Source organism: Vanellus vanellus (assembly GCF_965231255.1).
Source record: "Vanellus vanellus genome assembly, chromosome: 3".
In the NCBI taxonomy this organism is placed as follows: Eukaryota; Metazoa; Chordata; class Aves; order Charadriiformes; family Charadriidae; genus Vanellus; species Vanellus vanellus.
In genome coordinates, this window is record NC_138907.1 from 68912426 (window position 1) to 68927701 (window position 15276).

A 15276-nucleotide genomic window follows, 5' to 3' on the forward strand; every position below is an offset into this window, starting at 1 on the left:
TTTTATTTAACTTGGATAGATGGAGTTAATCTGTAAAGTATATATATAGTAATTTGCAAAGAGCTGTATTTATTCTATGTAAAAATTAAGCCCTCGAGCAGTACGCTGTTAAACAAGTTCTGCAAAAAAGATGAAAACAAGGAAATGCGTCAGTGAAATACCATCTTTCACTTTGGGGAGAGACCCCACCATCACTAAGATTTGGGAGAAAGCTCTTCTGCATACTTGGGCACTCAGCATTTTCCGTGCCATGGCAGAGACTCGCTGCTTTACCGGGTGTATACGGGAGATGGACAGTGTTTGAAGGACTTGATAAAGGAAAAAGAGGAAGGCTCGCACAATCTGGGGACTCATACCTGATGGGCAGAGATGATGTTTGGCATTTCAAAGTACACAAACCAGCAGTGAATTTATCAGTTAGCATGAGTCAGCAGCATGCACACGTTCTCAGAGCCGCCTGTTCACAAGGGTGCTGCGAGCTCGGAGGGACCCTTTGAAGAGCAGCGGATGGTGAATGGGATTAAGGCAGATAAACGCTTCCTTAATTTTTAATTGGAAACGGGCGCAAATGGCAGTGGATTAACAGGAATGGTGACATTAGCTCTGAGAGAGCAGCTCTGGAGAAAGCAAATCGTGAAGCTCAAAGTGTTCGGTGGTGATTTTATAAGTAGTGAGGGAGTATGTCAGCTAACAGCAGGCAAGCAACTAATTGAAAAAGATCACTTGGAATAGGGTAAGTACCCATTTTGGGGCTTTGAGTATACCAAAGCTTTGGTCTGAGCCAAAGGACACGCTCATTGGACACAAACGAGGCCCCCTGATCTTTCAGAGAGTATGGCTCATTCAGCTCCATGCAGAGAAGATCTCTAGAGGGTTGAGACACCAACTGTCCAACCATTACTCATACTCCCGGGAAAACTCCAGCAGGCTCACCACTCTGAGAAACAGCAGAGAAAAGGAGAGATGTTGTAATAAGAGGATAAAAAAAATTAAAGTTAACTGTTTAATGTACTTTTTAAATGTGTGAAGAGGAAATACCTTCCACTAACTTTGAGAGAGGATTTTATGGAAATAGTTGACATGTAGTATTTTTCTATGTTTGATAGTAGGGCTGTAAGTTGCCTTTACAAAAAAAAAAATATAGATTTTTTTTTTTTTCCTCCATTCACTATTTAATATGAGAAGCACTTTTCCTTTGTGCTTTTTCAAGTTGTTCTGGCACCCCAGGAAAATATTGGTGGGAAAACAGAGGAGACAGAAAATATGCTTCTGAAAGCAAACAAACAAACAAGGCTTCAAGGAGCTTTGGAAAAACATAGATACAAAGCTCTGCTAGTAGCATTGCAAAAGTAGCAAAAACAGCCCACCTGGGGGAAAAGTTAACGCAGTGACGTCTGATGCTGCAAAGGAGGGCTGCAAGATTGCTTGAAATGATAAACTGTCTCGAAAAATGTGTAACTTATCTAGCCAAGTGACACATGCATGGATGTCAAGTGAACCCAGTATGCTAATCCTATTGGGAAAAAATTGGCAAATGATTGCAGTTAATAAAGAGAAACTCATGACTAAAAGATAGAAGTTTAAATGTGAAGTTGTTCATGAATGCCACTGCTAAAGGTATTGACCTCAGTCCTTGACCAAAAAGGGAGACTAGTGACCTATGTGTCGTGAGCAGTGGCAAAATTTAGTGTCAATATAGTCAAATAAGGGAGGCAGTTTTATGTCTTCAGCAGCAGTGAACTGAAGCTGATTATAACCGACCTACTGCCGTTGGTAAAAGGAGCCTGGGAAAACCTATTTGTCCTTCAGCTCGTGAAAATAAACCTAATATTCCCCAATATTTTTTTTTTCAGATGGTAGGTAAGATTTGCTATTGGCTTATCAGCAAGGGAGAGAAAAAGTGGTTGCAGAAAGACATGGGAGCACTTTTTATTACCGGCATCAGAAAAGTTGATTTCTAGGAAAGTAAGAAAAATATTGAAATTATTAGCAGAGATTTATTTCAAGCTTACACTGAACAAAAGACAAATGAAGTAACCTGTTTTAAGGTATTGCAGAAGCTAGAAATACAGGCTAGGTTTTATATTAATAGCTCAGGAAAAATTGGCCCTGAAACACAGAATTATTTGCCCTGCCTAAAACAACTTCCTACTTTCATTTCCTTTAGATAGCTGTATTTTCAGCTTTACAGCTGAAAAAGTGGTAGTGCATATGAGATTCTTTGTTGAAACGCTGTGTTTCACATAATGATGCCCGCAAATGGGCCAGAATTAGCAGTGATTTCAGCAGCTGGCAGTGGAATGAGGGCTTACACCTGGGCCCGCCAGTTCCCGCTATTCCCAAGCCGTGCGCTAGCTGAAAGCGCTCTGTGAATAGTGATTTGCATATTTTTAGAAAGTTGCAAGATCCGTGAGGATGTGAGGTTATTTCACCCTGACGTGGAGAAACGTTTCCAAATCCCAGAAAATAGGAGTACTGAAGTCAGCACTTGGTGTAAAAAGGCTTTAAGCAAAATACTGCGTTAGGTGCCCGACCCCCCCATATTCAGCAAATCCAGAACTCACGGATTATACCCCATTTGATATTTTTTTGCCAATATCTACGGTGATTGCCACCACCGCTGAGAGCATCAGCTTGCTTAGTAGCTTGCTTTTGTTAGCTTTTGTGTTTGTTAAGATAGTAATTTTATATAGGCTGGAAGGTATGGGGACCCGTTGCAGGCAGGAGCAGGTCAGCGCCCGTGTAGCCCTGCGGTGTCCCCGGGCGGGTGACACAGACCTGTGCTGGGCTGTGGGCTTTCGCCGAGGGAGCGCAGCCCAGTGTGTCCCCCCCCGCTGCCCACCTCCCAGGAGGGCAGCACCCCTGCTACCGCCCGGGGCGCCCGCACCAGCCCTGCTCCTCCAGCAGGACAGATCATTAACCCCAAAAGCGTGAGCACCGAAGGAGACTATTAATATGCAGTCAGTTTGCTTCTCAATAGCATTTTGTTCTTCGCTACAAATGGTGCAATCTGAGCGATTTCCAAAGAAGTAATTTTTGTCACCGCCTTTGGTTGTAAGTACTCTAGTAATAGCAATTCCGATATTTTTTTTCTTTTTATTATATAAATTTTGCTTCTATTTAAGCCTTAGTCTCGAGTTGTAACAAAGCACAAGTTCAAAATGGTAAATCCCTCAGAAAAGGCCAATGGAAAGGCGGGCCATTTTAATTGTTTGTAACTTTAAACAGTAGAAGAGATTGACTGTCACCGTCTCCTCAAAATGAGCATCTACCTTCAGAGAAAGGCTGTAAGTTTGCCGCTGATACGCTTTACTTGTTGAGTACCACAAAGGAATTTTTCCCGGTATAACCGTGCATATATCTGCACGTAGCCTTTACCATATAGCATAATAATACTCTGCACGGCTTTCACAGAGTATAATAATAATAAAAATACTCTGTTTACGTGCACTTTCATTATTTTGTAGCAGGAAAACTGAAGCAATATAAATTCATTTTTATAGTGGTTGGTGTCAGTTAATACGTTGTTCTTCCAGAAGTAATGTATTGTAATATAAATTTCCTGTTAAGTTAGTGTAGAACAAGGTTTAGGTGACACTATTTGTGAATAACAATTTATTTGTGACTGTGACATAATTTAATGCAAATATATTGCTCTAAAATGAATGGGTCTGATGTCAGATTGATGGTTTGCGCTTTTATTATGCATAGTATTTATAAAAGTCCACCATCCCACTTGTATATCGAAGAAAAGATTATCAGCTATTCACTATACGAATATATAGCTTCATTAAAAGGGCTCTAGAGATGCATGTAAATCGTGAAAGAAGAGCTTGTGATGTTTCCACTATAAAACCTTGCTGAAATTCCCTTTGAATTTGTTTTATGTTACTTTTATATACGTGTGCATTTTATGTTTGTATACTTTTTAATAGGAAAAAATGTTACTTTTTTTGGCCTAAATTCAAAATCTCTTCTGAAACCCAAACGTCTAAATCCACCTGAATGATTTCTTTTCTTCAGAGAAGTGTAAATCTTGACTTGTTGGATGTTTAGAATAGAATTATGCATGTGAAAGGAAGTGTGTTTACTGTTGTTGTCCCTGAGAGATGGTGGGGGTCACACTTCACAAGGTCAGCAGATGGAAAGAAAATCAATGGGACCAGAATCTTTTTAAAGAGAGGGCGCGGAGGCCAAAAGGTCCGAGTCCAACTCCTCTGGCAGCTACTTACACTATTTGAATTATTCAGATACCTGGCCATTGACAGGGAATCTTAAGTAACGTACTTCACCTTAATATACACTTGTAATAGTCCTGAGTGGTTTAATTTAGTACAGACTGTCCCTAAGTCCAAGGGGAAGAGGGAGAGCTCACGTAGGAAGAAGGATGGGAGTTGCGAAGGCATCAAAGAGGCGCTGTGGTGAGTGACGGAGCTTCTGGAGGTGCACACGCAGGCCTGAAGGAAACCTTTTGGGCTGTTTGTGAGGAGGTTTCCAAAAGCTAATGTCAACACAAGGGTGATGGTTACCTGGCTGTTTTTCACCCGAGTCCGTGCTAAATATTGTAGAAAAGGGAAGGCTCTTAGCACTGCTTCGGAAAGGGGAAGTTTAAGGTATGTCTTAAGTCCTTCGAGTTTTATTGGGAGTCGTAGGGAATAGGCAGCAATGGCTGCCCACACGGAGAGATGCAGGTTGAGTCTTCAAAGTAGTGTTACCGACAGGTTACCTTGCTGTTGTTCTTCTGTTGCTGGTTTTTTGTTTGTTTTGTGGTTGTTTTTTTTTTTTTATTATTAATGCCAGCCTTTTTTACATTTCTGTTTGTAACTAATACTGACCTGAGAACAAAGACATAAAAACATAAATGAGGACGTTTAGGCATTATTTCCACTAACCTGACTGATGAATCTGTGGGCCTGCTCACAGGTACTCTGTTCTTTAAGCAAATCCCTTTGCTCCCGCTTTTCTCTTTCCTAGCTTCCCTCTGCCCCTTTGCTAAAGCTGTGCAATTAAAAGACTTTTTACTGTGGTTGAACTGAAAAATGGAAGGGAAAAAATAACTTCAGCCCCATCAAAACGTCTCTTTCAAACTAAAATTAATTTATATCCCTTTTTCTAGGCATTTGAACTTTTATTTGTTTCTTTGTTTTAATTCCAGTTGAGCTTTCAAATAATTAAGGCTGATCCCAAGCTGCATTTTTGGTGAATTTGCGGGGGTGGGTGAGGTTTGTGGGAATTACTGTTCTCTTTTTCTAGACACTTGCTCCTTTTTACTTTCTGACCTTATTTTTCCTGGGATTCCCAGCAAGCCTCTCATCGCTCTGCTAGCTCCTCTTCTTGTGCCCTTCCCATGCCAGTGGGAAGAGGAGCATGAAACTAACTGGGATCGGGTAGTTCCAGTCAGTTTAACATCGCTGCCGCTGCCACAAGCGACAAATTTTATATTGCAGGAGAAGAAAACAGTCATGCGTTGTGGTGAGCCTAGAGGCTTCTCCCACTTGAGTGTTTAAAGAAAAAATGTGGGAGGCTTTACGCAACCCTCAAACGTAGAGCCCTGCACCCATTTTCAAATGAATATGTAATATGTTCTTTGAAAGCAACGTGCATAAAGTATTTTGCAGGTTTTTGAGCAATTGTGTCCGTTTTCTTTCTACCTCGCATGCTTTAACGTGCTTTGTTGTCAAATGTCATATTCTGTGACCGGGACTCGGTGCATTCCTGTGTTCGCTCCCAAACACAGATTTACACGCATGCGTGCGCACACACACGCAGGTGCAGGCATCTTCCAGGGAAAATGTCGTGTTCATCAGGGTAAATTCATACCTCATTTGGGATGCAGAGGAGAAAAACGGTAGAGCATTCCCATTAAAAACAAAGTGTTGCCCACAGGGAGTCTCTCAAGCCCCCCCAGGGGCTGTCATGGCGTGTCAGCCTTCACCCACTGCCCAGTCTGTACTGGGACACCGAAGCAAAGCAGCAGCGTATGATTTTTGTTAATTTCTCCTAAGTCTTTGTTTGACAGAGGGGTGAACAGTTTTTATGAAGCTCTCGGCTGTTTACTTGTGGACTTTTTTGACTCCATGAATTTATAATTAATGTGCCAAATTATGTTGTTTGTACCAAGGGTCAGGTCATCATTTATAGCTTCCACGTAGACTGAAACAAATCCCACTATTGGGACAGACCACTCACTCCTTGGTGCTGGTAGCACAGTGCCTGGCGCTTCCTTTGATCCACCAGGTTTTAATTTATTTTTACTCTTTGTAAAACTTCAGTCTGCTTTGATAATTAACACGCGAGAAAAGTCATGTGTAAGGCTCACTGAAAGTTGCGTTGAAGAAAACAGGCTGATTAAGAAGGGGAGAGAAATATATGTCAATATACTAAACAGAATTAACATTTTAGCTTGAAAGACTGCAGCTTTGGGCAACTTTGGCTTTTTGAGGGGGGAGGGCGTTTCTTTGGGTTCAGGGTTTCTTCAGGCACTCCCTTATCCCCTTCTTTCAGCATGTATATGCTCAAATCTAGGTGAGCTGCTGCGGTTAAAAAGGAACCATATGTGTAGGCAAAAATATCTTGTAAGCTGAAATGGGAGATAACTCGGCGCTCCCGCCTGGTGTTGATGGGATTACCAGGTACTGTGAATCACTCGGGCAAAGAGGCCTGAGGTGACGCTTCAGACTTGTTATTACACCAGGGATATTGGTTCCGTTTAAAATAAGAAAGTAGGGTCATCTTAGTGTGGTTCAGTTCAAAGCTTTGAAAATGTCTCTTACTGGAAAGATTTGAAGTGAGCAGTTTTGATCCTTCTGCAGCACGAGCACCTCAGTGGCTGAAAAGTGGCAGCTGAGCTGGTGTGTTTGCCTCCTGCCCAGCCCCCTCTTTAAACGGGGCTTTCTTTTAAAACAATAAATCATAAGAAAGGGTGACCGAAAACTGTTTTTTAAGCATTTCCCTCGTTTCGAAGATGCTGGATAACAGAGGCTCTTCCTTTGCCTTTGATTTTTCTTTTTAAAAGGATTTTAAACCCGTGTAGTCCTTGTCCTAAGATATGCTTATTACAGAGTTCAGTGATGTTCCCTGAAGTCGTAATCTAGCTCGAACTCTTTCCCCTGGCTATACTACGAGACAATTTGACTTTGCGTGAAGTTTTGAAAACCATATGTGGGGATAACGTTTCAACTTCATGCTCTCTCTGCACTGCAAATAACAAAATACACTTTGAAGTGCTCTTTCATACTCTCTACCGCTGCCTTCTGCATGCAAATGAACATTAATAAAAATAGACCCGCACTCACTTTTCATTTTAATAGGACGTTCTGTCATCTCTGTAATTTTTCTCTCTCTTGGATTTCCTATTTTTAAACGTTTTATTTTGTTTGTAGTGCCAGGCCCTATACCTGCCAAGTCGGTGAAAGGAACCCCTTTTGAAGATAAGATCTTCCTCAACTGGAAGGAACCTGTGGATCCAAATGGCATCATTACTCAGTATGAGGTAATCATTAAACAGCTAGCAAGCACAGGACAGGGCTAGGAAAGTGCGGCAGGAGGAGTGGCTGCCAGTGGGTGTTTATGCTCTGTAGACAGCTATTCAATTATATGCTGCTTTCATTTACCGAATACTGGATTTTGTGTACAGATTAGATATTCAAAAATAGTAATTATAGTGCACGTGTTCTTGGCTGGCCAGCCCTGTCAAGTGGCTTTGGCATGTGAGTGTAACAATATTACACTCCATGTGGGAGGTGCCAGTTTTAAAAATCTTGTGTCACTACTGTACAACCTTCCAAAGACATGACAGCCATGATCCGTGAAATCTTCTTTGTTGGAAGAGAAGGTTACATGAAAAGTAAGAGTGTTATTAAATTTGGAACAACGTTTTTTAGCTTTGTCAGAGCTTTAGGTATGACTCTTCAAGGAAACTTCCATATATATTCTATTTAAAGTGTATTTAGTATATGAGCCTTCTGGGGACCTCCACAGGAGGCTGGCAGGAAACACGAGCTGATTTGAGGAATGAACGCCACTTCTCCAGCACTCCTCTTTTAAAGGAACAGAGGATATAATTTTGTGTACTAGTGAATTATAGGAGGCAAACAAACCAGCTAACCAAACAAACCCCCTTAAAAAACCTCACCAAGTTTGCAGATGACACCAAGCTGAGTGGTGCGGTTTATGTGCCTGAGGGAGGATGCCATCCAGAGGCGCCTGGACATGCTGGAGAAGTGAGCCCGCGTGAACCTCATGAGGTTCAACAAAGCCAAGTGCAGGGTCCTGCACCTGGATTGGGGCAACCCCTGGTATCAGTACAGGCTGTGGGGGATGAAGAAATTGAGAGTAGCCCTGCTGAGAAGGACTTGGGGGTACTGGTGGATGAAAAGCTGGACATGAGCTGACAATGTGCCCTCGCAGCCCAGAAAGCCAGCCATATCCTGGACTGCATCAGAAGAAGCATGGTCAGCAGGTCAAGGGAGGTGATTCTCCCCCTCTGCTCTGGTGAGACCCCACCTGGAGTACTGCATCCAGCTCTGGAACCCTCAGCACAGGAAAGACATGGACCTATTGGAGTGGGTCCAGAGGAGGGCCACAAAAATGATCAGAGGTCTGGAGCACCTCTCCTATGAGGACAGGCTGAGAGAGTTGGGGTTGTCTAGCCTGGAGAAGAGAAGGCACCAGGGAGACCTTCTTGCAGCCTTCCAGTACTTAGAGGGGACCTACAGGAAATATGGGGACAAACTTTTTAGCAGGGCCTATTGTGATAGGACAATGGGTAATGGCTTTAAACTCGAAGAGGGTAGATTTAGACTAGATATAAGGAAGAAATTTTTTATAAAGAGGGTGGTGAAACACTGGAATAGGTTGCCCAGAGAGGTGGTAGATGTGCCATCCCTGGAAATGTTCAAGATCAGGTTAGACAGGGCTCTGAGCAACCTGATCTAGTTGAAGATGCTCCTGCTCATTGCAGGGACTAGACTAGAGCCCTTTAAAGGTCCCTCCAATCCAAACTATTTTATGATTCTCTTCTATTTTGTAATTCTGTTTATCTACTTAATCCTAACACATTTCTTTAAATAGCGTGGGTTAACCCTGGTGGGCAGCTCAGTCCTACTTAGCCACTCACTCCCTCCCCCCCAGTGGGATGGGGGGAGAACCTGAAGGGCAAAAGTGTGAGTGTTTGTGTTAATCACAAATCCAAAACACAGCACCATATGAGCTACTACAAAGAAAATGAACTCCATTGCAGTCAAAACCAGTACATTAAGATATCGTTGCTGGCTTTAAATATATTAGTTGGGTTTGAACGGCATTTAAATGTGATTATTAGAGGAGGAGAGGGAAAGGTATTACAGGAAGTGTAAAACAGAGGGGTTTGGTGGGGATGGGGAGGATGGTGGGGGTGTCCTAACTTAAGTGTAACAGTGACATTTTCCATACATGAACTAAAATCACAGAGAGGGATGAAGGTCACCTGCATAGCCTTTCAGGTGAAGCAGACTCTACAATAATACACATCAAGTCCTCATGGTATCCCCAAGATAGCTGAGTAGCTATATGAGCAAGTGCCTTTTGCTTTCTTTCCAGCCAAGCTAACCTAATCCCCTTGCACCAAAAAACGTGACAATTGTTACAAAAATAATTGTTTTCACAGGTCAGCTATAGCAGTATACGGTCATTCGATCCTGCAGTTCCAGTCGCAGGACCTCCGCAAACCGTGTCGAAGCTGTGGAACAGCACGCACCACGTCTTCTCACACTTGCATCCTGGTACTACTTACCAGTTCTTCATACGTGCAAGCACTGTCAAAGGGTTTGGACCAGCAACCACAATCAATGTAACAACCAACATCTCAGGTGAAAACAAAAACCAAAAACTTAAAAAAAAAAATAAAAAGGAAAGTGTGTGTAGGGAAGTGTTTTGGGGATTTTTTTTGTCAGACTTGATAAATCATGAAACGGGAACGAACCCCTCAAAAATCCTATCATGTTGCTAAACTATATTACTGAAAATGTTTTTGAGCATATTTGCGAAACAGTAGCATAAGTTCAGGGATAAATCCTTGCATGAGGTGGAAATTGCACACCTGTAGTTGTTAACTTGTTTGATTCTGTGTAATCTTGTGCTTTCATCTAAAGATTTTGAAGTGCTGTATAAACCTTAACTAATTAAGCCTTACAGCACTCCATAGGTCACTAAGTACTGTATTTGTTTTGCAGATCAGTAAAGTCAGATGCAGAAAATTAACTGGCTTACTCAAGGTGACACCACTTAGCAGCACACAGCTATAGCAGAATTGAGGCGGATGGGAGGAAGTGTGAATTTCTTTTGCCAAATTCATATAGGTCTGCTTCCTCGTGCCTTTATTCACTTAATGCAATGCACCAAGGTTGACGCTGTTCATCTTAATAATGCACTGCAAACTCTAGAAGAAAGTAATGTCAAATGGAATGCTTTAGTATTTTTATTTTCTTAAATTTCGGTATTGTTCTCAAAAAAATAAGTAGCTTGTGCAGTTGATAGCAGAAGATAGATAGGTCAATGCTATATCTAGAGAGACTGTTGATTTTATGACATGGCGACTTCAGAGCTTGGTAGAGATCAAAGAAGTCAGTCATTTAGAACTGTAAATGGAACAAAGCAGGCTATTTTCCTTATTATCTGCCGTAATGGAATTTGTATTGTCTTGTAAAGAGAAGTTAAGGTATTGGAATGCACCTACCGTTTCTGTGGGAAACTACTCACGTAGTCTCCTCACCCAGTTTCCAAAAACATGCCCATAAATCAAAATGCAAGAAAAATTAAGGCAGAGCTCCTTGAATTATGTAACAAGTGTAGTGCTGTCGTTGTCGAATTTAACTGGAACAATTTGTTGAATTTCATCCCAGCACACAAGCACTAGCAGTCTTCATACCCCAGCCCCTTAAAAAAACCCCAAACAGACTACAAAAAAAATCCCCAAACTACATGTTCTGTTCTGTTTATCTAGCTGTTAGGTTGGTTTGAACTCTAGTATGTTACTCAGGTTGTTTTCAGGTCCTTGTGTGTTTCTTCACAGCAAATTCCAGTTCCTAAATTTTCAGGGATAACGGTGGTGTAGTACTTGCATACTTGTCTTCTAACCTCTTTGTAGGAATAAAAAAAAAAAAAAAAAAAGAGGTGTAACTATGTAATGCCTTGCTAGCATGTCTGTTGCCAAGACATTTCAGTATTTTGAGCAATAAGCACATCAACATGTTTGGATTATTTAGGACTACAATGTGTTCAGGCTTCTTCAGATAAGCCCTCTTTTTCCACCCAGAAATTTTGGGAATTTTGTCCAGAATCCAGTCTACCACACTTTCTAGACACAGTATGGGTCTGGTAGCTGGCAAAACATGCTTAATACTATGAAAGCTTAAAAGGAGGCAGTGACAGCTTTTGTATCTGAATTACAGCCTGGTTTTTTTTTTTATCTTGCTTTATGCTGAACTGTTGTATAGTTTCGCTCTGCATAACTGATACTTTTTACAAAGCAATGCATATGTTTCAGGAAACGCTAGCTTTATTTTAATGAGGAGTGAAATTATTCCTTTTAACCAAGCTTACAAGTGGTTGCTGTGATCCTAGTAAACATGGTGTAAATAGTCATTTATAAATGAACATTAAATGAATGTTATTTCTATAAAATAATATTTCCTGAAATAAGAGCAATTTTTGTATTTTTGTGTTCATCTAGGATCTGGGACTAATGAAGCAAGGCTTTTAGTCTTTCAGTGCACTTCTATCTATTGATGTATTGTAAAATTATTATGACTTAAATGATTGAGATCCTGCTTCAAAACATCTTTTCTTGTGAAAGTTCTATTTGAAATATACCAGCATCATTAACAATTTTATAAAGATATAGCCACATATGGAAAAAAAAAAACAAACCCATGCAGATAGTTTTTAAGCTTTTAAAGATCAGAAAATCCTGTTTCTTTCCTTGCACTAGACCTGAAGTCCGTAACAGTATTAGCAGTGAGAGCTGTAACAGGTTGGCGGCAGCAGATTAAAGTTGGATGGTTGAAGTAATCACCAACACCAGCCGTCCAACCCACAACAAATATTGCTGCCATGAAGGGCTGACAGTTCCTGAACTGCTTCTAGTTTTGACTTTGGTTTTGTTTTTTCTTAATACCCTGGGCTGAAAACTGCAGTGGTTCAGAAACCGATTAATGAACAGCTTGGCCATCCGTTGGTAGAAGTGGAAGGAGAAACAGACATAGGAATAGACTCCCCCATCCACCTCTAGTCCACAGATGCATGTCTATCCAAGCCCAATTATCCTGCACTCTGGTTGGTGTTGGCATGTTCTCCCATGATGTTTATGAGGAAATGTGAAAGGTTCTTAAGTTGTTGGAGGAGGATAAAGAGAGGTGGTAGAGGTTGGGTCTTCGAGATGGTGAATATAGTTCTTTATAAGTCAGAAACAGTGAGGCGAAAATGGGATTTTGTAGCCTTCGAGTTTCTTGGCAGTCACCTCCTCGCTCTATTTCTGTCCTTCTTGAATAAACTGTTTAACTTGATAGGTATCGTATTTTGAGGGGGAGCAGTTAGGGATGGGGTTATCAATTGGTGAAGTCCCATTCATACCCTAGTAAAAGGTTATGCCTGACTGGAAAACCATTAAAAAAGACTCATGTAGCTGATGAAGATTGTGGCTTTGTACTATCTTGTGAACAGCCTCAATCTCACGAAAATTCAAAATGTTTTCACTGATTTGTTTCTTGTTCTTTTCCTTCCCGCTCAACATTAATCAGCTCCCACTTTACCGGACTATGAAGGAGTCGATGCATCTCTCAATGAAACTGCTACTACAATAACTGTGCTCTTGAGACCGGCACAGGCCAAAGGTGCACCTATCAGGTAAAAAAAAAAAAAAAAAAAAAAACAAACAGAAAAAACCAAAATTTTTAAAAGAATCAGGAAGAGATTTTTTTAAGTTGATTACAGGCTGTCTTGCAGCTCATAGAGCTGTTCATTTCCAAGTGATACTCGTTTGACATTACTATTGTTTTTCTTAGCTAGGCTGAGCTTGCCAATAGATCTGTAATTAAAAAGAAAATAATCTTGGTTGGGTTTTTTTTTATTTTTTTTTTTTTTTGCAGAAGATACTAATGACCTGAATCATCCAGCTGTCTGTCCTGCTTGATTTAGGGTCCTCAGGACCACCTCCTATCCGTTATCATTTCATTTTACTTTGTCACAGTGTCTCTGAAATACGAAGTTGAAAGGTGTTTGTCAGAAAGTGGATTTGAAAATAACACTTCCTCCCTAGTGCTTCAAATCAGCTATTCTATAGCATATATGTATGATTGGAAAATTGGAAGCTCAGAGGAAATGGGAGAATAATAGCAATGAATACAAACTATTTGACCTTTTTCCTGTCGGAGTTCTTCTTACTAGAAATCACGTAGCAAGCTATTAGATTTTATTTGGCATGTCCCATAATCATATTAAAACGTTTAATTTATGTTAACTTTGAGGGGTCTTTCCCTTCTGCTCTCTATTGAGAGATAATTCTATTTGCAAAGATTAGTCCACATCCTGCTCCTTACTTCTACTTGTTAGTGCAAAAATTTTGTGATATTATTTGATTCCATTTGTTTTACTGATGTGGCCGCATCAGCAATATTCAGGAACAGGATTGACTAATTGGGGGTTAATTAACTACTGAGCATCAGAAGCTTTTCATGCTCTTACCCTTGTGACATTTTAGAGAAATACAGGCTAATGCATTTCATTCTGTGTCACATTAAGTCAGTTACCGTAGCTCAGCTGATGTCGAGTAATGTGCCTGAGCCCTAAAAGTAGAGCAAAATTAACTGTTTCTTAGTCTGTTTCCATTAAGAGGAATGTATGTTTTGCATGGATGTTGTGGGAATAAGTCACGTACCTATAAGCGTTTTTATACGCTTATCATGTAGTCACCCTTAATGATTGATATGATCAGTTTTTTTATGTATATTCTGTCATAGTAGATAACACAGATTGATCCCCTTTACAGGAGATATTGGTGTGTTATATTCATAAATAAAATTGTAACCTGATACACCATTAGTTTCTGAAAGATTGCCCTGGAGCAAACCTAGGCTTTTTTTGGGTGTGAATCATGATGAAATGTACAGGACTACATTCAGTACAGGACTTGGCTTCCTAAAATAGGGGATTTGATTAATTGATACAGTAGAAACCAGACCTGTGATCTGAAAATGCTCCCAAGCTATGCAGGTGCTTAAACTCACTATACACCTTTGTAGGTGCTTATAAAGCCTTCCAGGTGTCCTGCTGCTCGCCGTATCCAAAGCTGCGCCTGTTTGAGAAATGGGATATCTGTCTCTCATCTAATCCCTGCCAAATCCCTTCAGTCTTCTGCCTGGTCCCCTGAGGGGGCCGGTGCGTGGGCTCACCCGGAGCATGCCTGCCAGACACCACTGGGGTCTGCTGCCCGTGGTGCACATCTTCTCTGCAGCAACTGGTCTGTGGCACAGTTGTGCAGACAGCAGCGGGGTCCCACCACTCACACCCCTGAGCGGGGTCAGTCTCACATCCCAGGTTTCTCTCCTGGAGGTTTTCTTTTGTGAACTGGAAGCATGATGGGATGTGGCTAGAGGATCATTTGTACCTGACTGGGGGAGCTCTGGCTTCTCTGCACTGTACTGGCAGCCGAGTAACAGTGCAGAGTAAACCTGCAGGACACCGCCTCACGTTTATTCTCTCAATTTTCCATACAGCATCCTCAGTTCTATGGCATGAGCTCGTCACTGTGGGCTATGAAGGTGGCAAAAGGGATTTTGCGTACTGTTAATAGATAGTTTGATGGGGATAGTTTGATAGATTATGAATAACTGTTGTTTATGTTCTTAAAAAAGAATACGTCTCTCTTCCTGTCTCCCATCTTCCCTCTTCACTTTAATTAATTTCTAAAACACAAGAGATTACATTAAATTTCTAACATCAAGAGGCCAAGGAAGTAAGTCCTTCACTATAACCAGAGAGCTGTGCTTTATTCTGAAAACAAACCAGGTGTTTTATTCCTTACTTGGGGTGAGGAGCGTTCTCCAGGGAATGCAGAAAACATGGTCCCGTTCACTTTCCTGAAGTTATGCATATTGCAGTCAGGTGTTTATCAGCAGCTTCTTAATAGGGGAGATAAATGCAGCATGCTGAAATTCTGAATTGATTCAATGCACTTTGCTAAACTTTATGATGGGTTTTAGTGAAGCTTCACTCCATCCACACTGCAGTTGTGTTTCCACT

The 15276-nt window shown here is 41.1% G+C and overlaps 1 protein-coding gene across 2 annotated transcripts in view; it reads left to right on the forward strand.

Moving 5' to 3' along the window:
* Positions 1 to 15276, forward strand: part of PTPRK (protein tyrosine phosphatase receptor type K) — a gene marked incomplete at both ends in the record, with an annotated part of 423191 nt that overhangs the window by 329751 nt on the left and 78164 nt on the right. For both annotated transcript variants that reach the window (XM_082481081.1, XM_082481082.1), the window contains 3 exons: positions 7383 to 7492; positions 9647 to 9848; positions 12777 to 12882. In XM_082481081.1, coding sequence (XP_082337207.1) covers positions 7383 to 7492; positions 9647 to 9848; positions 12777 to 12882 — 418 coding nt within the window. The remainder of the gene's footprint in view (positions 1 to 7382; positions 7493 to 9646; positions 9849 to 12776; positions 12883 to 15276) is intronic.